Here is a 25170-nt window from a genome sequence, read left to right as displayed (position 1 = left end):
TTTGCTAGTATAGTAATAAAATAAAAACAGATTCTTGACTCTGCTACCTATTTTTAGGTAGGAAAAAGGTGTTTATTAAAAAATATATTTTAGCTGAAAAATATTTAAAATGTGAGTTGTGCAATATACTACGGTGAATTACATTACAGCCGTGTTCCTACAACTCGCGATGCATAAACACAGTGGGTTCCTACCGGTGCGAGTGTGGTGAGGGATTCCGCAACGCTCCTTCTAATGAGAAGGTGTGCGTTGACGTAGATGAATGTGCGGAGTCATCGTCCCTATGTGAGCACTCCTGCGCAAACGCATGGGGTGGTTACCGCTGCTATTGTAATAGGGGATTCCGACTTAGGAGTGATAATAGGTATGTATTTGTCAGTTCATAATTATACTATTACAATACTAAAAAAGATTTTTATTCCTACTTTAAAATTCTGTTGTATCACAATTAAAAAAAATATTACTGATAGTATTTAAAATGTGTATTGCAGTAAAATATGCTAAGGAGAATAAGTATTTAAGTCGTAGTATTCAAAACAAACATTCAAAATGTGCCAGAGCAGATGAAACACAATGAAACCTAAACTAAACGGTATTCCGCATCAAGATGCATAGAATAAAAGGTATAAAGAATATAGAGCAGTGCTGCCCTGCGATTCTGTAACTCACTTTTCGAACTCACACAGCGGTTTTCGCATCGGTAGTCGCTCTCAAATCAGTCGTGAAGCAGTCATTTTATGATTTGGCTTTCTGAAAAGGTGGGAGCTTCTAGTTTATTGTTTATTAGAATGCCAAATCATAAAATGACTGCTTCACGACTGATTTCAGAGCGACCGCCGATGCGAAAACCGCTGTGTGAGTTCGAAAAGTGAGTTACAGAATCGCAGGGCAGGTCACGTGGCTACAGTGTAGCGTCTGACTATCATCCTTGAGGTTCGATCCCCGGCTGGCCAATGGACTATTTTTCTATGCGCGCATTTAACATTCGCTCGTACGGTGAAGGAAAACATCGTGAAGGAACCGGCTTGTTTTAGGCTCAGGCAAATTGCAAAATGATCATGAAACAGATATAGAAATATGCCCAGAACTGAAAAGGTTGTAGCTCGACTGATTTATTTTTATCTTATTTTAAAGAATATACTGCTAACTTTAGTCCCCGGGTAAGAATTGGCCTGAGACAAAGTGAAAAAACTAAAATTATTTAAACTTATCCAGGACTTGTGAAGATATTGACGAGTGTACTGAAGGAGGCAGCGCCATCAGTCGTCGTCTATGCGGAGGACGATGTGTCAACACTCCGGGAAGCTATAAATGTGCCTGCCCGTCCGGATACCGGCTCGCTGATGATGCAAGGAGCTGTATAGGTATTTGTATATGCGGAAATAGCTCATGAAAGGTGATAGCCGCCCATACTCATACTCTCTATGCCAGAGGCCTCGCGAGTGCGTTGTCGCCCTCATATGAATTGGTTCGCTCTTTTCTTGAAGGACCCTAAGTCGAAAAAGGTTCAGAAATACTTCAGTGGACAGCTGGTTCCAACTATTCAATTCCCGCTAAGATCTTCCCGTATCTCCTTTTATTGTTTATCAAAGCAATTTAATTCTTCTCAAAAATATTATGCCTTAGCCAATTTTTACTATAGTCTTTAGTACAATAATAGACTATATCTAATAAACTTAACGAATGCTTTCCTAATAAAGAATTAGCATTTGTGAGGTTTTGATGAGACTTATGAGAGCTATGCATAATGAAATCAATTATTCAATTTAATTCTAATTAATCAATTAAATTTTAAATATTACAGATGTTGACGAGTGTGAAAATGGATTAGCTCAATGTGGTCGCGAGCCTGGCTCAGTGTGTCAAAATACGCGAGGTGGATATCATTGCCATAACATACGATGCCCACCAGGATACAAACTTGAGGGAAAACAGTGAGAAAATATTTTATTAATAATATAACTTGGTTACAGATATTATTTTAGCCGTGTACTAGCACCGCATGTTAATAATTTCATAGTAGCGTTTGTATAATATATGGAAACAAAACAGATACATAACGAAATATAGACATAAAAGAATAAAAACAAGCTATCAGCCTTGCGATTCTGTAACTCACTTTTCGAACTCACACAGTTAACAATAAACAATAAACTACAAGCTTCCCTCCTTATCAGAATGCCAAATCGTAAAATGACTGCAATTTGAGCGCCACCGCCGCGGCCGCTGCGAAAACCGCTGTGTGAGTTCGAAAAGTGAGTTACAGAATCGCAAGGCTGTATAAATGCGTCCCAAGAACGTACAGAAGTGGTTTAAGGTTAAGCCAGCACAGCCGCAAACATTCACGGAAAAATAGGTTTTCACAAATAAAATATTTAATACATATACAGTTAACTGAATAACAAACAAAACACAATTTATATTAGATAGTAATTTTACCTTCCTCTTAAATTAATATGTTAAAACCGCAATTGTTTTGATGCTTAAAATATGTATTTGAAATGGAATCGAAAAATAGAACACTAGCCTATTAGTATCATTAAATAATAATACTAAAAACATCCTGTTCCCGTACTGAGTTCAAACGCAAATAAATTAAAATCTCTGTTGTGATTATTATGTCTTATGAGTATCGCTGTTTTTTTAACAATTTAAGGACAGTTCTTTATTTATAACTTGTATATATTTTTTTCATATCTTGTATTTGTGATTATCATGTACCCTTATTGATAAATAAATAAAATATCTTTGCTTTAGTTTAAGTAAATTTTCCTTTTAACGCACCCTGCGTTAGGGTGTTTCACTCACAACAAATGCTGATAGCGGCCAAAACGTCGAGTTGAATAAAAAATGTGATCAATTTGGGTTTATGTCCCTTTAAGAAATTTTATTTAATCCCATATTTTCGTTTATTAGCAAATGCAGCCGAATACAACGCTCGTGTCTCATTTCTGACTGGGATTGTTTGCAACGGCCTAGTACATACAGTTACAACTTCATCACTTTTGTATCTAACATCTTTTTACCGTTGGGAAGGGTATGTACATTTCTACATTCATATTACATTAGAAACCCTTTATAGGATTCTACATCTGTTTCTAGGTCAAAATGGTTTCATGACAATGTTTTCATTCTACATACGTATAATTTAATGCGCATATAAAAATATTTGGCAAACAGTTTAAACCCATCGTGGGTTAGGTTAGAAGATGCCGTCTTATGATCATTTTGTACCTAACAGTAAAGCTTCTGTAATTCCCATTTATTTTTTTGTTTGGCGGCAATTCTGGCGCCTAGTTAAAAAATAAAATAATTCAGTGGCGCTACAACCTTTTTAGGTCTGGGCCTCAGATTTATGTATCTGTTTCATGCTCATTTGTCAATATAATAGGCAAGTAGGTGATCAGCCTCATGTGACACACGCTGTCGATTTTTTGGGTCTAAGGCAAGGCGGTTTCCTCACGATTTCACCGTTCGAGCGTATCTTAAATGCGCACATAGAAAGGTCATTGGTGCACAGCCGGAGATCGAACCTACGATCTCAGAGATGAGAGTCTTACGCTAAAGCCACTAGATTTCTGTTGCATATTCTTATTATTTATTCTATGTCCGTGAGTAAATTCACGGTGGCAAAGTGTACGCATAAAAAGACATTAAAAGAATAGAAAACTTATTACTTTCAACTTTATACTATACATTGTTTTTTTGTGATGCATAGATACGTAATAATTATTAATAATATAACTACGTGTGTCTGTTTAGGTGGACTTATTCACAATGCACGGCCCAGCATGGCGGGATTCTGTGGTCAGTTTTGAGATGCGCATGATTGACGTCCAAGCCTCGCCCGGAGTCAAACCCACTGATCTGTCTTGTTTCGAGTAAGTAATTTTGATGCAAGAAGTATCTATTACATCATTACATTATCTTGATTTTTTTCGCTATTTAATAAAGAAAAATCTGTTGTCTGTAAAGTCGTTTTTTGATGATAGTGACAACGCTTTAAGAAAATACTGATGGAATGGTTGCATTTTTCAAAAGAAAAATTTAATTTTATTTGTTTGATAGATATTTTTAATGGATATAGAGAAGGAGGTAAATGTAAATCACAATTAAATTGATCAAGTTACATTTATTTGTACGCATAAATACAATTATGTCATTTTTTTTAACGAACGAACGCTGCCGAACGCGGAGGCCAATTGTGCCTCTTTGTTGCTCGTTCCGCGCTCTCGCTTACACTTCAAGCCTTAAATGGAACGCCTCAGCGAGGTAACACCGCATGCGTCATGTTTTTTCGTGCGTGCTGACGGCTCCATCGAATTATAAGACGTTGTCACGTCAAAATTAAAAACCATGGGTAGGATAGCATGTGTGTATTAATTTAAAACAAAAAACCTGAAACAGATAGATCTCATAATATTAACAGTATACATTATATGTATTACTTAACGTGCTTTTTCAGAATGCGTCCGACCGGAAATACGTGCGTCGTATCCCTCCTTTGCTCACTTGCGGGACCTCAAGTTGCGGAACTGGAGCTCACAATGTCGCTTTATCAACGCGCACAGTTCGCGGGAAGCGCCGTAGCCAGACTTGTTGTTATAGTTTCTGAATATGAATTTTAAATAAATTTTATGCATTAGTATGTATTTTATTAAGAAAAGATTGATTACGTTCGTAGCACAAAATAGGTAAGGATTGTGGCTCAAGCGAACAATTTAATGGGACAGGAGGCAACAGAGTCGGCTCGTCACTTTGAATAAACTGCAGCCGCTGCCCATAGTCTCCTGACTTGCGATTCTGTAACTCACTTTTCGAACTCACACAGCGGTTTGGTATCAGAATGCCAAATCGTAAAATGACTGCTTTACGACTGATTTGAGCGCGACCGCCGCTGTGAAAACCGCTGTGTGAGTTCGAAAACTGAGTTTCAGAATCGCAAGGCTGCATCGCTTGGGCTTACAGTTGTGTTGACGACCATGCCGTGTGGTTTAACAATCATACTTCATCGCCATCGACATTATGAATGAGTGACGAAAACGGCGACACTGGCTGTACAATCTGAAGTTTTCTTCAACTTGATTACTATGTTGGATTAAGGTTTAAATAGTTAAATGAAAATAATAGGTATATTAATAAAGTTTTCTATTTTATTAAATCGTAACCTTACTTATGTGTGATATAATACAATCATATCTCTACAACCCCATAGGTCACTATAACTATAAACAAACATTCGAATTCAAAATCATAACGATAACATCATTTTACGAGTATTTGTGTCTCAATCGTAACTGAACCATATTTCTTTATATCTTTGCGAAATGAAAATTTTTACACTCTTTATTTTTGGCGCTTTCCTAGGATTATGTGTATCTGGTATATTTATAAAACTATTTATAAGTAATTTGTAATTAAATATTTTTAATTAACACATCAGAGGCTATATACATAGTTAGCCGCATTAATTTTTAATTCGTCAATGAATTTTAATTTCTTTATTGGATTCAGTACGAAATAACTTTCAGAACCTCCTCAAATAGATACAAGATATGCATGTGAAGGAAAAACACTAAACATTGAATGTAACAACGGCTCAGTTATACGTCTTATTCGAGCAAACTATGGACGATTTTTAATAACAATTTGTAATAAAACCGGGAACACCAAATGGAATACCAACTGTTTCTCAACCCAATCTATGCGCGTTGCACATAATAGGTAAGTATACTTCTTTTATAACAATAGTCTATTTTTGTCCTTCCCCAGTCAGCTGTCCGTCCATCAGGTGCCCCTGCCTTGATGATGCAGCGTCCAAACACTTCTTTGACCACATTCAAACAAGTCTTGGTGCCGGTTTTTAGTAGAAAGTCTGTTGAGCTGTAGATGCCCTTCAGGCAACCAGCAAGATTAATAAATTAGTGATACCATGAACATGATACTACTCATACGAAAATGCTGGTTAAAAATCAAATGAACGCAAAAACTTTTCATGATTTCAATTACGAATGTTTTTTTAGATGTCACATGAAACAGTCTTGTAGTTTACTAGCGAATGCTGATGAATTTGGAGATCCTTGTCCAGGCACGGACAAATATTTAGAAATACACTATCAATGTGTACAAGGTAAGATAAAAACATTGATATACAAAAAACCCAAGATGCACACTCAACGTCTAAAAAACGTCCTCAAAAAATGAGCGCAACATTCTAAATTGTGCGCTCATTTCAAATAGTCTCGCGTCTAATAAGTGGAGTCGATGTTATTTATTTGTGTTTTTTTTTGACGTGACACCAATAAGACGTTATCACGTAAACATCTCGATCGTAAACCTACTTTACAAACAACCAATATTTTTTTATAAATAAATGTATGTACTTTTGAACTTTTTTGTGTGTAGTTTTTGACAAATATATTTACGCTATATACAGTGTAGGTCAGGAGGTAGCCAATTTAACATTTTTTTTTAATTTAAAGAAAAAACCGGATTAAAGCTATGTATTATTATAAATTTACAACTATTTAACATCCAACACCTTTTGTCTTCAGTCACCGTGACCACGCACGCTGTAAAGTACCCGAAAAGTCGGATAAATTTAAAATTATGTTAAATAGTTGTAAATAAAAGTCATGTTCGACTCCACTCAATACCTTGTCCTACCGACCACGGTCGGTCGTAAAATTTTATTGCTTTAAGTACGTATACACTGCGTTGTAATAACAACTTTAAGAAATTCGCGTAAGGTTGATTTTGCAATAATATATGCTTGTAACATATACTGTTATAGACATACTGTTATAGAAAGGGACAGAAATAGTGTTTCGGGACACTTTCGAGCGTTACTTTTATTCGAAACTGTGCATCTTGGGTTTATCCATTGAGGATAAAAACTACTAATGACTATACGATACTGTACGTCCGCTGTATGTATAGCCATAAAGATTTATGGATGTGTGAGCTTACGTTTAGATGAACTTATTTATTCCACTCTTAATTATTAATTATTATATTTCCAGCTCCAACTACTACTACTACTGAGTATTCGGCACCACCAGCTTGGTTCGTCACAGTTCCTACAAACTGAACTATACAGACAAGTTATAAATTGACTTAATATAATCAACATGTCCTTGAGGTTAGGTCAATAAAACAACCAAGTAAATAGTAATATATCTTTTATTAAGCAAGATTATTCACCATACGGTGTTACTCGAATACACATACTATGTAACGGTGCATTAGTAACTGATTAGATTGATCACAACATATATAAAATTAAATTATCTATACATATTGGGTTAATCTGGTCCCGAATCCATGTATAACATTCCTAGTATGCCTTTCAGACACAGGCTTTTGTTATCAATATATAGAAGAATTTTCGCAAAAAATTGTAATCAACCTCAGATCTATCCCGCGATATGTAAACGGTCGTAAAATTATTATTCGAAACCTGCACGATTTAATAGTAATGCGTTATCTTATACGATTAATTATAATCCATCGAAAACCGCGATAATAGAATGAGTGATGACAGGGTTGATTGATGTGTGATAGGCAATTCCGTGACACTTCAAATAATTATATAAAATACATCTGTGAATATAAAGGAATATTTTTTTTTTTTAAATGGCGTAAGAATTTAACTGTGGATGAATTAAAGTATTAAACGCTATGCGTCAAATATTTGTATGAACACACTAATGAAATCATGTCGACTTGATATGTATTTATTTTAGCGTGCAATACTTTAGGATAAGGTATATATTAAGGGATTTCCTTAACGTAATAGCGAATACCTAACATTGAATTTTTATATTTCCAAGTTTGAAATAAACATATTGCGAGAAATATATCAAAGTAGCATTCAAAGTACTTTCGTCACCTGTGTCTGAATGGCACTTATGGCAAGATCTCATAATCGTTATCTTTCCATAACATGTCTAGAATGAACGATTAAAAAATCAGCCTTACATTCTTTACTATCCCCATTGTCATTAACTAGGCCGAATTTCAATGGAAACAACTTAAGCTAAGTAAGGAAATTCAAATTCAAAGCTTTATGATAATGTACGATTACTAATGCAAAATTATTTTCAAAGTTCGTCATACAAGCCACAATAGCACAAATAAAGTATGAAATTCAGCCCAGTTTGATTGTAAAAACAATTATCTATAAATGTAAATCATGATCATAAAATGTCAAATTAAAATACCCATATCTACAAAAATCAAAAGCAATGAAAATCTATGACATAATCGCGCACCATTTTGTGAGTATAACAATTGACTTTTATTGACAACATGACGCAAGGCAAACATTCATATTACAAATCCGAAATTATACCTTTTTTACGAAATCAGTATTGTTAACTAAATCACTTTTAATTTTACTAAAATTTTTAATTCATAGTTCTACACAACCGTTTAATATTTTATAAAACTCGGTACAGATTACTGCACGGGTATTTCTCACTTTAATTGTTCTATATATGTAAATAAATGTTGTACTTTAATTAATTCATTGCCGTCAACCGTCACTTCCAAAGCGCTATCAATTTTAGCTGCCTGCTGTTTCGTAATAAGCATTTTCTTTGACTTGCATTAAAATTATTCCTCAAAACATGTGACTCCATATAATCAGTCAATTGTTATACTAGATTTTAAATACACAACCAACATTGACAGAAAAACGACAAGTTAGACCCAAATGTATACAGTACGTTTAAAACGGCTCACCAGCTGGCTAAATACTAACAGTCCGGGCTGTACTTACAATATTATCTAAAAACTTTTAAAAAATCCGTACCGAAGGACCAATTCCTGCAATATTTAGTAGGATGGACAGAGCATGTTATTAATAAAAAAAATATTATGTTTTAAGCCAACACCGTATAGTTGAATGTTTTCTAATATTGTAAGTACCACACACTAGATAAAGTATTAAAAATGGCATAAACAACAGTCTTATATTACAACACAACTAATATAAATTTTGTTTACATTATCTTGTAAAGTTTCACTACAATTAGTTTGGGACACTTTATACTTATCTTACCTATTGAAAATAAATATTGACGTCATATGCAGTTATCTTAATATCTTGTGGTTGCTGTTGATATTGGAAAGTTTTTACGAACAATTAAAATCATTTCTTTTGATATAAAATACGTTTTTAACTCCTTTTGAGAGAGTACAAATAAAATCGGGTTATTTAAATAATTAGGAAGACAACCCTAGTACGTAGTTAAATAAACAAAAATAAAATGACAAGTACCTATAGAGAATATTTTCTTTCAATTTTACTGATTTGACTTTTTGATAATAACACTGCTTCTAACCTCAACATATCATTTTCGAAACAAAATCCGGGATGATATAACGAAAAATATAGTGAAATACATTTTGTGATATGACTTTAAATTCGACTGTATTTTATATATTATATAATTCAATGACTCTATTAATTTTAAATCAACATAATGGGATTACTTAGTAACATACTCAATGTAAGTTAACTATTAAATAACTATTAACTCGTGCAAAATATTGCAAAAACTAAGATACAATAAATCATGTTAAGTATAACAAGGAAGCCTTGAAAAGCTTAAATGGCATTTATAAACTAACAATAAAAATAATTATATTACAAAAATATGTCATCTTAACAACTAACTTGAAATTCCAATAACTCTTTACGTTTTTATATATAAAATAAAAATAAAATACAAAGCATTTTCAAAATAAAATAAAATTTTATAATAAATTTAGGTAATAACAAAATGATGCTCTTTTAGAACAAAAAATATAAATCTTTTTTTTAATTGAATTATGTATTAATTGAAACGCAACAATATACTGTAAATATGTATAAATTGTTTTAAATGAAAATAATTAAAAAAAAAGAATATAGATAAAGGTGGGTAAAAATATAGAATGCAAAAACAGTTTTGAAACTTAACACAACTAATTATTGGACATTCAACCACTTATGTCTATATAATATGAAATATAATAAACATTTAGGCATTTTACTAAAATACGTAATCGCGGGCGCTTCTCACGATATATGTAACTTTTTAATATCAACCTCATGAATTTCCCAATAATATACGTTTAAAATATACATCTGTTTACAAATGCAAAATTAAATATTAGTTAGTCCGAATATATAAAAACCATTAAATTAAAAAAAAAAACGCCCACGGATCTTCGTATTTTAGCAATTATTGGGGTCTATAAAGCGATTACTTAATTGATAAATTTGTTTAGAAAACCTTTTTATTAGGGAACAAACGTGATATGGGTTAACGAGTCAGTCGGCACGAATCTAAACAAACCTACCAATCCGGCTCGAAGGATCATTTTTGATAACATAATTGTAATAGAAATTCATTGTCCAATCGATGTCAGCGAAATCGTTTTCATAGATAAATGTTGTAAATGCATTTGATTCCAATAGATTATCAAAAAAGTCCTTCGAGTTGCCTAAAACAAATACAACATGTGCTATGCACAACTATAACTAACTCGCTACGCTAAGTAGAGATCATTTCTTCTTAACGGTTGAACCGCTAGCGCAACTACTCGATCTGGTTTGGACACCCTCTTTCTTCAATAAGCTCACACCGAATGAAGGACATTTTTTTCGTAATGCCTTAATTTTATACAACTTATTCCCTTGAGAATTATTTGTCTCCTCGTAGTTTTCTGGAGTCACATCAGCCGTTATAACCGAGTTAGATAAGGTGTCCATCGGTTCGGGACTTTTAGATTTATCCCGTTTTCGTCTGAACCTGAAGGGTGTGTCCAGGGAATCGACAGAGATGTTGGTTATATTGGTATCGCTCGATGATAGCTCTTGGCTCGCTTCGAGATTACTTTTGGGGACACTTTTAGGAAGCTTTTTACGAGAACTGGAATTTGATCGAACAATCATTTTCTTCCTGGCACTGTTTATTACGGGAGTTTTTGGTGTAGCTTTGAGATTCGGCTCTGATGGAAGACGGTTTTTGCCATTCAAATGACAATTTTCCGTCAGCGTTGTCAAAGTTGTGGTAACATTGCTGACGGTCGTGACGGCGTTTGTATCGTTTGACGTCATTTTTGTGACACTCATGGCTTTTCTGGTAAATGTCTTGATGGGGCTTGCGCCGTGAGTGTAGTTTGCCGGTCGCGCAAGATTGGCACGGCCGTGGAAGCTGTTTTTGCCCGTAAATTGAGCTTTGACCCCAGTTAATTTGGCTTGGGAGTTGGCACCTCTCGTAGGGGGGAAAGTGGATGTTTTGGCCGCGTAGTGAGATTTAATCGTTGAGTTTATTAATCTCGGCTGTGGTTTGAGGTTGGTGTTATTGGCGTTCTTTACATTGTTTGTGGGAAGCATATAGTTCATTTTTGGTGTGAACACCTTAACTGGTAACATCGGGGAGGCGGTAGTCTTGTACTTGCCAATGACTGGCGTTATATTGTTTTCTCGATCTGTCTCGTTCCCGTTAAGTGCATTGGCATTGTCCAGCTGGAATATAGTAAAAAGTAAAATCATTTTAAGTGACATAGTCGATGTCATTATGTTCAGCTTTCCCTGTAATATAGAGGAAGGATGTTTCACTTATTACTTAATAATAATCGTATCTCTAAAAAAAATATTTATTTGGGTTTAGCACTTTAATATGAAATCAGTTATCGTCATAAAAAACCTACCTTATTGGTATTAGCGTTCTTGGCGTGTAATATGGTCTGCAACGAAACTGGTTTGTCTTGTATTGGCACCGGCTCCGGGGCCAAGTCGCTGTATATCCCTCGTGCAAACACGGGTAGGCACGTGATGTTGTGTCTTCGACGGTGTGCATCTCCTTCTGCATGCATCCGAGGTTGAATGCTGAAAAAGATTTTGGCTTTATAATGCACTTTTATTATAAATAGGCCAAGTAAAATTGATAGTATGCAATTGTAAAACACATGGTTTTAAATGGTTCGGGAGAGGCAACTTGAAAAACAGTCGTTATTAATGTATAAAAGCAGGAATCCAATCTAAGAGGGCGTTCAAGTATTACGTAACGAATTTTGGGAGGGGGGGACAGTTGTCGCAGTTGAACGCTCCGTAACGCAATGCATATAATATATGCACAACTTTAAAACTGTAAAAATGGTCATATACCACTTGAGCTTACGTAGAAAATTAAGTATCAAAATGACATTAATATGCATCCTCTCTTATTTGTATCGTACTCACTTCTCAAGGAACCACTGCTGGTGTCCAATAACAGATCCAGGTCTGCAGATCCGCAGCCAGGCGATAGCCTCTCGAGCTGTGAAGGCATGGTGCTTCATCATGTAGCATGCTATCAGAGTTCCTGTACGGCCAAGACCAGCTGGAAAAAAAAACAATATTTTTATCATCAAACGTTTTGTGCACTACGGTTTTACCCGGGTTAAGCGTGATATAAGTATTTAAAATAAATCTCTTCTATTTGTCCTGTATAATAAAGTATACAAAAAAATTATCAAATTTGGTGCAGTAGTTAGGGAGTTATATATACTCGTATAATAGGCGCATACATACAATTCGCTGACAAATTTTTATGTATTTCGAATAAACCTAATTTATCACTCGAGTGTTTTAACATCTGTAATTATTTTCTATCTTAATTAAAATAAATTAAGACTTCTATTATATTTGCATTTTCCATTGTTCAAGAGCATTTATGGTACAATTTTTGAAGTTATACTTCTTTAGGCGCGTTATGAAAAATTGATGAGAGTGAAATTTTACGATGCGCGTGCACCGTGACACAAAATTAACAGAATGAAGTTGCCCAAGGAAGATGCTACGGCATTGGACATAATTTAAAAACAACATTCGAATAATAATAGAATTTATGTTACACTTAATGTAAGAGAATAATAATAATTTATTTAATTTTTCAAATGTAAACTGAACTTTATTGACTATAATGACTCCTTTTCCAGTCTTTGATTATTTAATTGTAATTAATTATTTGCATGAAATCAAAAACTATTTTAATAATGCCAAAGAAGTATAACTTACGCACGTACATAAGTACACGCACCCTTTTTTTAGAAACAACTGTGTGTTCCAAACAGAATGTTTACGAGAACCCATCCCAAATAAATGTTAAATTAGGCACAGATAACATTAACAGAATTACCTTTACAATGTACAGCAACAGCGCCTTTCGCCACCTCCGAGATCCTTATGAACCTGTTGACTATCAGATCCGAAGGCACGGAACCATCCACAAAGAACAATTCCCTATGCTCAAATCCATGCGCGGTAAACTGCCTTGCATCATATGATTTCTTGTTTAGCCGGACGATGGTGGTCACGTGGTGCTTCTTGAAATATTCGTGGTAGTGTTCCGGGCTATGTAGGGGGTAACCCCGGTCCAAACGCGAGCGATGGTGGGGACCGGAAAACGCCAGCATTTTCCCGGGTATTATCCAGTTGAGATCACCGTTTTCTACTTTCTGCAATTTTATGGTCACAAATACAATCTTTATATATATAATTCTTCTGTGAGTGTGTATGTCACTGAACTTCTCTCAAACGACTGGACCGATTTTGATGAAATTTTTTGTGTGTGTTCAAGGGGATCTGGGAATGGTTTAGATTCACAAATCAGCCCGCCAGATGGCGCTGCAGTCGGTACTTTCATACTTTGCTTTACTAATTGCTTGAAATATCATGCAGGACAACGTCTGTCGGGTTCACTAGTATTATATATTCTCAATTCCGTATATCGTGATAAAGTTTCAAATTAATCCAATTAAGAAGGTAGATAGGACCACCGTTGCAGGTTTGCGATAAAAATAAATTAATATCTTGAAAAAACTAATGTAGAACCAGATTGTATTACCTACTTGTCTTAAAATATCAATGAAACTCAGAATTGTTTTGTATGGATTAGAAGATGTCAACAATTAACCATTAATTAAAAAAATAAATGTGAAGACTCTTAAGTGTACAATGAAACTAATACTGACTTAATAAATCCTTCTAAAAAATTTTGTATTGAGAAGGTCTTTAACATTTCGTACCTCATAAAACAAATACTGTTCCGTATCAAAGTGCTCGAAGTCGAAGAATTTCGCATCATGAGCCACTTTGATGCCCTGCAGCACATCTAGAAGCGATATGTCGAAGAGCGCTGGTCCGCCAGACGCATCACGGAAGTTTAATAAGGACCAAGTGCCTTCTGTTAGCTGCTTGTAGACCGTACCAGGGGAGGAGCCCAGATATATTATCTGGAATTTAAAAAAAAATGTTTTGTTACTTAACCGTTGTTAATAAAACGCGCTTAAGGCTGTTAGTCGCAAATGAAATAAAAAATTCGGTGTCAAAAAATAATTATAAACTATTTCACATAATTATATAACTACTAGCTGGCCTGGCGAACATCGTACCGCCTAACAGTCGATTCTTTATTTTTTATAAATATTTATTCTGCTATTCGGGACACCGGTCTGGCTAGTAAGATAAAAAAAGAAAGTTGATAAGACAACAAATACATTATGTCAAAAAGTAAAAATTTACCTTCCCGGAACCCCTCCACTAACACTTGAACTTTATGATATGGTATTAAAGTTCAAATTGCCTTTAAATATTATTACGAATATTTTGTATGGGAATATAGAAAAGTGTTGTTTTTAGACTTTTTCACTCAATTTTTTTAATTTTTCTCTCCGTAAGAACCATACTCGTACTTCAAGGAATATTATAAAAAAAGAATCAGACAAATCGGTCAAGCCGTTTTCATGTTATGTCGTGACAACGGAAAACGGGTTTCATTTTTATATATATAGATGACACGGAAAATTATTTGCAAAATAACTGTTAAGGTAATAACAAAATGAAAGCATCAACAAAACAAATATCTCAATATTCAAAGAGCCAAGGTTTAATCCACATTCAGATTAAGTGAATTCGGTATATTGCTGACGTTTCGTTGCCGTAATCTATATTAAAGGTTCTCTTAACTAGAACGCTTCATATATTCTGTAGTTATCGCGAACGCTTTCAACAAACATAGTAGAATAATTACAAATAAATACTGTCTGATACCAATGATAGTGAACTTTCATGATTAGTGAATGGTGCTTTTAGTGATAATTCTAAAGGCTAGAATTTGATAACTAGTGATTTGACTCATATGAAATCAATAATTGACTAATGCTCTTCTAGCGTAAAATACGTTAATCAAATATATGTATATATAATATAAATAACTATTTTGATATTTTCCTCGATCCTTTCATTAATTATTGTGAATAAGGCTCTTCCGTTCTCTCAAGTGTTCGGGGCTAAAATATGCTCTTACATATTCCACAACTATTTCTAGTAATATATTAGTACATAATACCTTTCGAATTAGACAAATAACATCTAAGCCAATACAATCAAACTGTAATTTTGCTAAAGTAGATACGATACATCGTCCCACGCGAGTCGATTATCCAATAAAACGTTAATCTAAAACACTGATGACCGACGTAAGCTCTGATACCTACGCAATTTATTGTATAAAAAAATATTTTTTACGTTACTAGCTACTGTACGGAAGCATTTGTTTTTTCAATTTTCCAGACACGTAGCAGTTAAAATAAAACCAAAATTTAATTTATTACGGATTTAAAATTTTAGATCAAAATGAATTACTTCGATAGGTAGATATAGTCTAGTCGACAAGTTGAAAATGGAACAAAATAGAGATACTGCTCTTAAAATTATGTGCGATAGCTCATTGGATCCGGAATGACGTCTAGAAAAATGTGCTAAAAGCGTGTATTAGCACATAAAAAATTGCAAAAGTTATAGACCATTAAAGATGAAAAAAAAAATGGCATTTAGTTTTTTGCCAATATTTAATAAACTATTAATATTTAAGAAATTTCAAATAAAGATACTGAAAGAGGAGGAAATTTCCAATAAAAAACTCCTGACTCCCAGAACTCTATCTCCATTATTTATAATGTTAATTTAACGCTGAAAATAGGTCTGCAGTGACATTTTTAGGATACGCGCGTGGCGTCAAAAGCGACTACGGCACATTAATTCATTTATTTAAGGTATTGAATATTTTTTTTTAAATTTGAAAAAATTATGGTGTGTTCTGAACACTATAATTAATTTATTCCCGTTGAAAATTTTACTTAAAGTTAATTTTTCAACAAGTTAAATAATTGTTAACTAACGAAATTTTCTCGAACGACCGTCTTAATTGTAAGTGAAAAAAAATGTTTAAATAATGGTCGTAAAAATATTTCGCTTCGTAGAGCCTTTCTTACATACATACTTAACAAGATCGTGCCATAAAAGTTAAAAAAATATTTATACTTTGTTTATAACAATTTTTTTACTTAAACAAAAACTTAAAAATCCATGTAATGATGTTAAAAAAAATTTTTTTTTTCTAAATCATCATATAATCGTTTTTTTATTAGTACAAGATATTTATTGAATTGCAAAAAAAAAATTCCCGCCATTTGTTGATAATTTTTTTTAAACAAATTGATTAAATCAATATTTAAAAAAAAAAATTTAACAACTTTATTACATTAAAACTTTTATGATTTTTAAAAAAAATTTTGTTCCTTAATAACAATTTTTAATTGTTTATAACCGTTTTTTTTAATTTTCTATTGTTTAAATAATTAGTTAAGAATTTTTTTTTTTCTAAAAATCATAATTGACAGTCTTCTATAAAGTAAAAGAAAAAAAATTTTTTTTAATCAACAATTCTATTGTTTATTAACTTACCAATTTGTTATAAACAAATATTCAACTTTTGTTTATTTTTTTCTAAAACTTCTAAAATTAACAAAAACAACCATATATAACAAAGTATAGAAAAAAAAATTAATTTTAAATAAAAGTAATATTCATAATAATCAAAAAATTTACAAAATGTTTATAACAAATTGGTAAGTTAATAAACAATAGAATTGTTGATTAAAAAAAAAATTCTGTTACTTTATAGAGGACTGTCAATTATGATTTTTAGAAAAAAAAATATTGGTTGTTTGTAAAGTAGGTTTACGATCGAGATGTTTACGTGATAACGTCTTATTGGTGATATAAGTTTTTGGGAAGTAAGGAATTAATGAAGATAACAATTTTTTCAAATTTTAAATTACATCTATTCACACTTTTGGTGTAAAATGACAAGTTTACTTATTCGACTATGATATACATTTTTCTTCATACATTCACGGAATGACTGGCAGCGCTCGAGATGAGACGGGAGATCGGTCCGTCTCTCTCTCGTTATACCTGCGATCGCGCTCGTGAGGTTTAGGTGTGACACAAGTTTCTGAACATGTCACCCGACTAAAACGATTTTAAAGACGTTATCACGTCAAAAAATTTCTTAACTAATTATTTAAACAATAGAAAATTAAAAAAAACGATTATAAACAATTAAAAATTGTTATAAAGGAACAAAAATTTTTTTGAAAATCATAAAATTTTTAATGTAATAAAGTTGTGTTAAATTTTGTTTTTAAATATTGATTTAATCAATTTGTTTAAAAAAAAATTATCAACAAATGGCGGGAATTTTTTTTTTGCAAATCAATAAATATCTTGTATTAATAAAAAAACGATTATATGATGATTTAGAAGAAAAAAAAATTTTTAACATCATTACATGGATTTTTAAGTTTTTGTTTAAGTAAAAAAATTGTTATAAACAAAGTATAAATATTTTTTTAACTTTTATGGCACGATCTTGTTAAGTATGTATGTAAGAAAGGCTCTACGAAGCGAAATATTTTTACGACCATTATTTAAACATTTTTTTTCACTTACAATTAAGACGGTCGTTCGAGAAAATTTGGTTAGTTAACAATTATTTAACTTGTTGAAAAATTAACTTTAAGTAAAATTTTCAACGGGAGTAAATTAATTATAGTGTTCAGAACACACCATAATTTTTTCAAATTTAAAAAAAAATATTCAATACCTTAAATAAATGAATTAATGTGCCGTAGTCGCTTTTGACGCCACGCGCGAATCCTAAAAATGTCACCCGCAGACCTATTTTCAGCGTTAAATTAACATTATAAATAATGGAGGTAGAGTTCTGGGAGTCAGGAGTTTTTTATTGGAAATTTCCTCCTCTTTCAGTATCTTTATTTGAAATTTCTTAAATATTAATAGTTTATTAAATATTGGCAAAAAACTAAATGCCATTTTTTTGTCATCTTTAATGGTCTATAACTTTTGCAATTTTTTATGTGCTAATACACGCTTTTAGCACATTTTTCTAGACGTCATTCCGGATCCAATGAGCTATCGCACATAATTTTAAGAGCAGTATCTCTTATTTGTTCCATTTTCAACTTGTCGACTAGACTAATATTTATATACATCTAAACCCCTCAGTGTATTCGCACACTTCTAAGAGATTATTGACACACATTCACCGTCCCCCCCCCCCCCATTTAACGCACCGTAATGTTTTTCTGTACAGTACTGTACCTATGTATAGTAAATCGTTTCGACCACCTTGCCAACGTTGTATGTCAAATTGTGTGGCATTTACAGTTTAAGGTTTTATACATAAGGTTTTATCTAATAAGTTAAATTATAAAGACGAGCAATGAGCCTGACCTGCTAATAAAACAATAAATATTCATCTTTTATAGGCACAAGTACCATAATATCTAACCTGATAACTCCCAATAAGATAGGCCGCGTTAAGCCTAAGAGTTTCACTATTGCTGGTGTAGAAGACGATCTTTTTCTTCGGATTCTTCTCCAATTCTTCATTAAGCTTGTTGCAAAATTGATACAAATGGCACAGATGATAAGGTCCAAAATCATAGTAGAAGTTTTCATATACAATCTCATCTTCAATGTGGAAGTATTTACTATTGCGGGTAGGCTTTGGTTTGTAACCGGTTTTGAGTGTTGCGAAATATAATCTATCTGAAAAAAAATATAACCATATGTATTACCTAAGAGCAACATTATCTAATCTAATACATATATAAAATTCTCGTGTCACAGTTTTCGTTGCCATACTCCTCCGAAACGGCTTGACCGATTTTGATGAAATTTTTTGTGCTTATCCGGTATCTATGAGAATCGGCCAACATCTATGTTAGGGGTAGTCCACCCCAAAAATTTTATTTTTATTTTTTAGACAAATTTTTTAATTTCTATTTTTTTATGATACAACATACAAAAATACATACAATCCTCAATTTTCACCCTTCTACGATCACCCGCTATTTTTTTATTATAAATGATATACATGGGAAAACGACGTTTGCCCGGTCAGCTAGTATTATTATAGTTTTAAGTTGATTTTGTTCGGATTTTCTTTCGCTTTGGCCTTTTTTATATTTCTTTATCATGATACATATCAGGCAAAGCAACTGAATTCTAGTAGCCAATACACGACAAACCTTTTTCTAAATTGATTTGAAAGCTTTACCAGGTTTTCTTTTAAATTCAATCAGACTTTGAATTGCTTACGAAATGAAATACTCTTTCAATTCGCAAAACTGAACTATCGCATGCTTCTAAGTAATTCTGTCTAACTCCACCTAAAGAAATAAAATTTAATAGTTTTCAGACTTAGATTTGTAAAAGTCTGCACTTATATTCATAAAAAAGCGGCAAAGGGCAAATTTTTCGTATTAGCAAACTGTAAAATGTATATAATATATACAAAATATGACAGTAAACATAATTTTAGCAAATAAAACATAATATAAAGAGCATTTTGAGGATTAGACATATGATCCTGACTGACTGAGGTCGTACGTTTGAATCCTGGCTATGTACTTATGTACTTTCTTAGTGCTCAGTTGACAATGTATGTATTAATTTACAAATGTGCCTATGGTATTAATAAAAATCGTACTCCAATTTAGGCAATGACACCTCACGTATATTGACACAACTTTTAATTGAAGTCATCTCTGCTCGAATGTCATTAATATTCGCTGACCACGTTAATTGGTACATGCATAAAAAATACACGGAATTGGCTCCGTAATTATTAAATTACCAATTACGACGCCGCGCTGTGTTGATTTTGTTACATGCATTTCAAATGTTTGCATTATATCTTGAATATTTAAATACAATGCACAGTTTGTTGAATAGATAGATGAAGTCAAAAGAACAAATGATTCTATTTGTAAAATTGTTAGTAGATTAGTGTCCATGGGCGGCGCGGGCGGGGCGGTATCATTTAACACTTAGCCTGTCCGTTTGCCTCCTGTTCTACGAAAAATAAGAGTCTAACTTTCTAGCTACGGTCAACAACGAATCTTATTATGATACGTGTATATATATATATTTGTTATATTCGAGAAAACTAACAATAAATCGACCAAGTACTATACGGTAATTCGTAAAATATTTGCACAAAAAAATACTTTTACAGAGATACATAAGTTTTGACAAACAAATATTTTATGTGTTACGTTTCATACTTAGTAAACTCATTAGAGATTATATTTCTTTGAAATTGCTTCAACTTTATAGGTGTAAGTCGGTAGCAAAGTAGTAAAACTTTTTCGTCTTTACACCAACTTACAAACCTTGAAAAAGAATCGATGCCAAAATCAGCACACTAGCCCACATTTCAAGGAGAACGATGAAATTGATCAAATTCTAATTAACGCTAGAATGGCGTTTCAACTCTTGACAGGTAACCCAACCCTGCACCAGTTAAGAGGTAATTTCGCATACTATTATTTACATGCAACGTAACAAGGAAAATTGATAAGACCTAGACCATAGAATAATGACTTAAGCGATTTCATATAACACGATGTAGTTTTTTTCAACGAGAACAAACTCGGTTATTATCAGGATAATAATAACAACTTGAACTATCGTGAACATTAGTGATAATGTGTTTATAATGCCTGATTCATTAAGTCTATTACAACATTGATGTATTAGAGTGAATCGTGAGATGTTAACACTCGAAGAAAAAATAGCATCTGTATTTCCCTTTTGAAGGCACGAAACAATAACAATAGACGCATGCTTGATTTCCGAATTTAACCAAAATTTTTATATTGTTTATTGCGAATTCTATTCCGAAAAATCACGAGATACAGCTCATTAGATATTCATAGATAACCAAATGCAAATATTTTTTCCGCCTGTCCTTGGGCCATACGTTACATAACTTCAAGGGCACTCCAACACTTGCACCCTACATCATTGCATGTGTAGGGTAGGAAGCGATGCCTATTTTTGAATTTAGAACTTGCGGAGGCTTGATTTAAATTGTAAATATGCTGGTCACTTGGAATATTTAAATATTAAAAAAGCATAGGTCAAAGTCAAGTTTTTGACCTTATAACTAATCAGGTGTGAAGTCAATTTTTAAATTAATAAATTTTTATCTTACCGGATAGTCTGATAGTTAAAGGGTTGTATATAAAAATTTTAGAGATTTCAATATAAGCCGGCATTTTTTTACTATGTTTTTGTTTATTATTTCATTATAATATTAAATCGAAAATAGTTTTACTAGAAATCGAAGTTTGTACTTCCGGCGTAAAATCTACCAAGTACTTTGCTCAATCATGAAGCCGGTATTTATTTGTAAACCTAGGCTTACATTAAAATATGTTACGGTATAAAACAGTGAATAACATGATTGTTCAGCAATTTGCCGTGCTTAAAGCAACCTTTGATATGGTTAAGGTAATTTAAAACCTGAATAAATCATATTGTTCCTGATATTTACGTTTGTTTTATAAAATATAAAAAGAAATCACAGATTTTCGGGTTATGGGCCTAATTAATATCTCTCTCTGAAATTAGTGCTAAATATAGGTCAAAAAGTAAATATGTACTTATTTTTCTTTATTGAAGAACTTTAACAGAACCTAGAATGAAAAAGAAAGAAAGTTCATAGATCTTTTTAATGTTTCTATTTTCTTATCTTTCAAAAACACCATGCATAATGTATGCAAATTACCGGTAAGACGGCGCTGCAACGTAATGGCAAATGCTATGTGGTTTGCATAATTTATATACATAAAAAGTTATGGACTTAGAACATGCCCATGTAGTTAAAACGCACAAGAGTGGATGTCTTATACATGCTTGAGTACACAATCACAACTCTTTCTTACAGATAATGGTACAGAGTAAAACAGTAATTGGATCTAGTTTGTAGGCTGTGAAATCTGATCGCTTATTGAATTTAATTGAACAAGGAGACATAGAAATATGCCTGAGACATCGGTTTGGTACAAATCATTTGTTTCTATTTTCTTTATATGCACGTAGGTCAGTATATTCTGTTGTATGACACGTCGTTGATTTTTGTTAATTAGTGTTGGAACAAACGACCTCAGTATGAGGATAGCACGAAACCACTTGGCAATATATATATATCTCGAAACCGACAAAGCAGATTAGCTTAAAGGTGAAATATAAAATAAAACATAGGTTGCAGTTGCGTGTGAACTTAAAATTATGAGAACGCGATATTATAGGAAAAAGTTTAATAATAAAAGATTGAAAACTTTATAAATTATATTTCAGAAGATATTTAAAGTAAGTTATGTTATCAAGCATAATAAGTATTCCACTGATAATTTCATATAAAAAACATGTTAAATGGATAATCTTCTTCGAATTTTTTGAAGTTGATTGACTATCCTTAGGGTGATTATTGAATGCATATATATTTCAGGTTTATTTTATAGCGAAATTGAAATAGATGTACTTTTAACGGATATCACCATCTTTATTGATATTATTTATATTAAGTTATATTATTATAACTATTCTATGTATGGCATAAATTTTCACTCAAACAACATCTTGTTATATGTATATTGTAGATACTTTCAATGCAACAGTTGAAGTACGAGTACTGCCTTAAAAAGTCATAAAAGTGAAAACTATTATAACCTGTTATGAAGTAATCGGAGAAAAAGCAAGTTTACTATCTTTAGGAAAAACTCTATATTTAGTATTAATTTACTAAAAATGACATGATCTTCTGTGTTGCAAAATAATTGTTACATCTGGAGAATAAAATTTCATAAATTGTTTTAACACTCAGCCATTTACAGTCAAATATTATAAATTAAACTACTTGTGTTGTCTTAGTTAAAAATTAAATCGAACGTCCCCAAATTTGTCTAGCCTGTTTTCCAAGAAGAATTTACATGTCTTTATATTTAAATAGAAAACTAGATTCATACCAAAACTAATTGGTAGACACAATTTTAAAGGAACTAATATCATTGCCAATACTCAGAGGAACCTTGACAAACAATTTGTAATGGATTACATAAAACCTGAAGGTCACTTAGAAGCTTTGTAACTGTCATCTGATGTAATTCCCTTTGTTGATGTTGATGTCATTGTGTTACTTTAACAGTTTATGACTCCCACATATTTAAAATTATATTTAATAACTAACCAATAACTCAAATATTTATAGATAACTAGCTGATCCGGCAATCATCGTTTTGCCATGTAAATAGGGGTTGATCGTAGAGGGGTGAAAATTAGGGGTTGTATGTATTATTTAATACTGTATCATAAAAAAAATATCTAAAAATTAATAAATAATAATTTAGGGGTAGACTACTTCTTCTACATTTGGGGGGATGAAAAATAGATGTTGTCAAATTCTGAGACATACCCAACATGCACACAAAATTTCATGAGAATCGGTACAGCCGTTCTGGAGGAGTTTAACTACAAACACCGCGACACGAGAATTTTATATATTAGATAAATAGGCTGTTATATTTTTAAAATATCAAAAGTTAATTGCTGTTCCTTGATCAACATTGTGGTAGTAAAAAGTTATGTATTTTTTTCCATATTAGAAGGATTGCAAGTTATCAAAAGTGTTCATTAAATTGAATAAAATTTACAACTATAATTAATTTTAAAACGTATACTTATATATTAAACATGAATTATCATATTATAACAATTATGTATTAGGAGTGAGCAGCTATTAGTAATTTAATTTGATATATATTCCTTCGCAATAAAGAGGACACCAATTAAGTAATATTTTTACTGATACATGATTGTAAAAAACAAAAAATAGAAGTTACAATTAGTTACCTTTAATTATCTCCGTAGAAGAAATTATGATATCATTTTCATCCATTCTCACTTTGTAACATAACAGATTGGTTGATTTCTTTATTTTAGGTCTACAACACTAAGTAGGATGTCCAAACCCACTTTCATATTAATCATTATCTGCAAAAAAAATTGTTACATAAAAGATATCATATAGATAGATCACCATAATGAACTCAGTTCAAATGGATGTGATTTCTTCTTTAACACTATCATCTTATTAGATAAGTACTGTGTTAAAGGATATAGATTTAGAATAATCTAATTAAAAGAAGGTTGTAGAATAGTAATTAACTACAATTTATGCCATCTGTTCCAATAATGAGAAGCTTATTCCTTAAAAGTGTATTTTAACCTTGACAACTTTATAAAATCAGTAGTTACTCCACAAATAATGCTATTACCATCATACAACACTTCAATCTGTAAATAATATCACTTGTTGTCCATAATATAACGTATATTATTAACACACTGAAATTACTGAAAAGTTACTCTAGAAATCCACTAGTTTTGTTAACATTCTGTCGTTTTTTAGTTACAAGACACTTATTTCTTGGTGGCGCGTAGGAGTTTTATTACGCGGCGTGGGTCGCGAATTCTTACTTAAAACTAAGGTCAGATGCTACCAAATAGGAACATTGAGAACTTTCAACGGATTAAATTGATAAAATCATATATTAAGTCTTCCGATAACATTGTACAGCACCGCTCAGCAACTTGTTCAACACTTGACTAGCAAAAAACCGGGCGTAACAACAAATCACAATAGTAGACGTAGCATCACAATTCACAAGGTCGCAAACCGCCGTTCTGCCTGATTTGAGCTCTAACTCAAGTAGTTTACCTGGTTCGTAATGTAACAAAAAAGATCGGCATTTGCCGGAAGTAAATTATTCAGATGAATGGTTTTAATTCAAAGATCCCCATTTACGTTTAAAACACTGACTGAAGAGATGGGTAACACTGCGCGGCACAATTGCACAGTGCACTACAGATAACATTCCAGATTAATGTATTTACCGATACCGTATAATAATTGC

At 32.4% G+C, this 25170-nt stretch overlaps 2 protein-coding genes and 1 long non-coding RNA gene across 4 annotated transcripts in view; 2 read left to right on the top strand and 1 right to left on the bottom strand.

Annotated features, from left to right (window-relative positions):
* LOC125057194 (fibrillin-1-like) overlaps positions 1-4645 on the top strand; it is a 35911-nt gene extending 31266 nt beyond the window's left edge. Inside the window, exons 19-24 of the mRNA XM_047660714.1 lie at positions 150-364; positions 1216-1364; positions 1805-1934; positions 2917-3037; positions 3763-3881; positions 4466-4645. Of these exons, the coding sequence (XP_047516670.1) occupies positions 150-364; positions 1216-1364; positions 1805-1934; positions 2917-3037; positions 3763-3881; positions 4466-4628 (897 nt within the window). The 3' untranslated portion in view covers positions 4629-4645. The remainder of the gene's footprint in view (positions 1-149; positions 365-1215; positions 1365-1804; positions 1935-2916; positions 3038-3762; positions 3882-4465) is intronic.
* Positions 4646-5244: 599 nt separating this feature from the next.
* Positions 5245-7174, top strand: LOC125057090. The gene is made up of 4 exons (XR_007118164.1): positions 5245-5382; positions 5532-5724; positions 6024-6130; positions 7023-7174. It is a non-coding gene; the product is annotated as an uncharacterized LOC125057090 (long non-coding RNA).
* Positions 7165-25125, bottom strand: LOC125057088 (dual specificity protein phosphatase CDC14AB-like). 2 transcript variants are annotated; one of them, XM_047660557.1, is made up of 8 exons: positions 24975-25125; positions 24107-24247; positions 18696-18955; positions 14065-14271; positions 13176-13494; positions 12239-12377; positions 11707-11884; positions 7165-11521 (listed from the first exon to the last, which is right to left on the bottom strand). In XM_047660557.1, the coding sequence occupies exons 2-8, from the start codon at positions 24150-24152 to the stop codon at positions 10556-10558; spliced, it is 2115 nt and encodes a 704-aa protein (XP_047516513.1). In that variant the 5' UTR covers positions 24153-24247; positions 24975-25125; the 3' UTR covers positions 7165-10555. The 2 variants fall into 2 exon arrangements, with proteins under 2 accessions (XP_047516513.1, XP_047516514.1); XM_047660558.1 differs by lacking the exon at positions 24975-25125 and adding an exon at positions 24532-24942.
* Between the last annotated feature and the right edge of the window lie 45 nt (positions 25126-25170).

Source organism: Pieris napi, chromosome 16, assembly GCF_905475465.1.
Source record: "Pieris napi chromosome 16, ilPieNapi1.2, whole genome shotgun sequence".
Classification (NCBI taxonomy): Eukaryota; Metazoa; Arthropoda; class Insecta; order Lepidoptera; family Pieridae; genus Pieris; species Pieris napi.
Note: the sequence above shows the minus strand (reverse complement) of the source record. Positions and strands in the feature narration are given on the sequence as shown.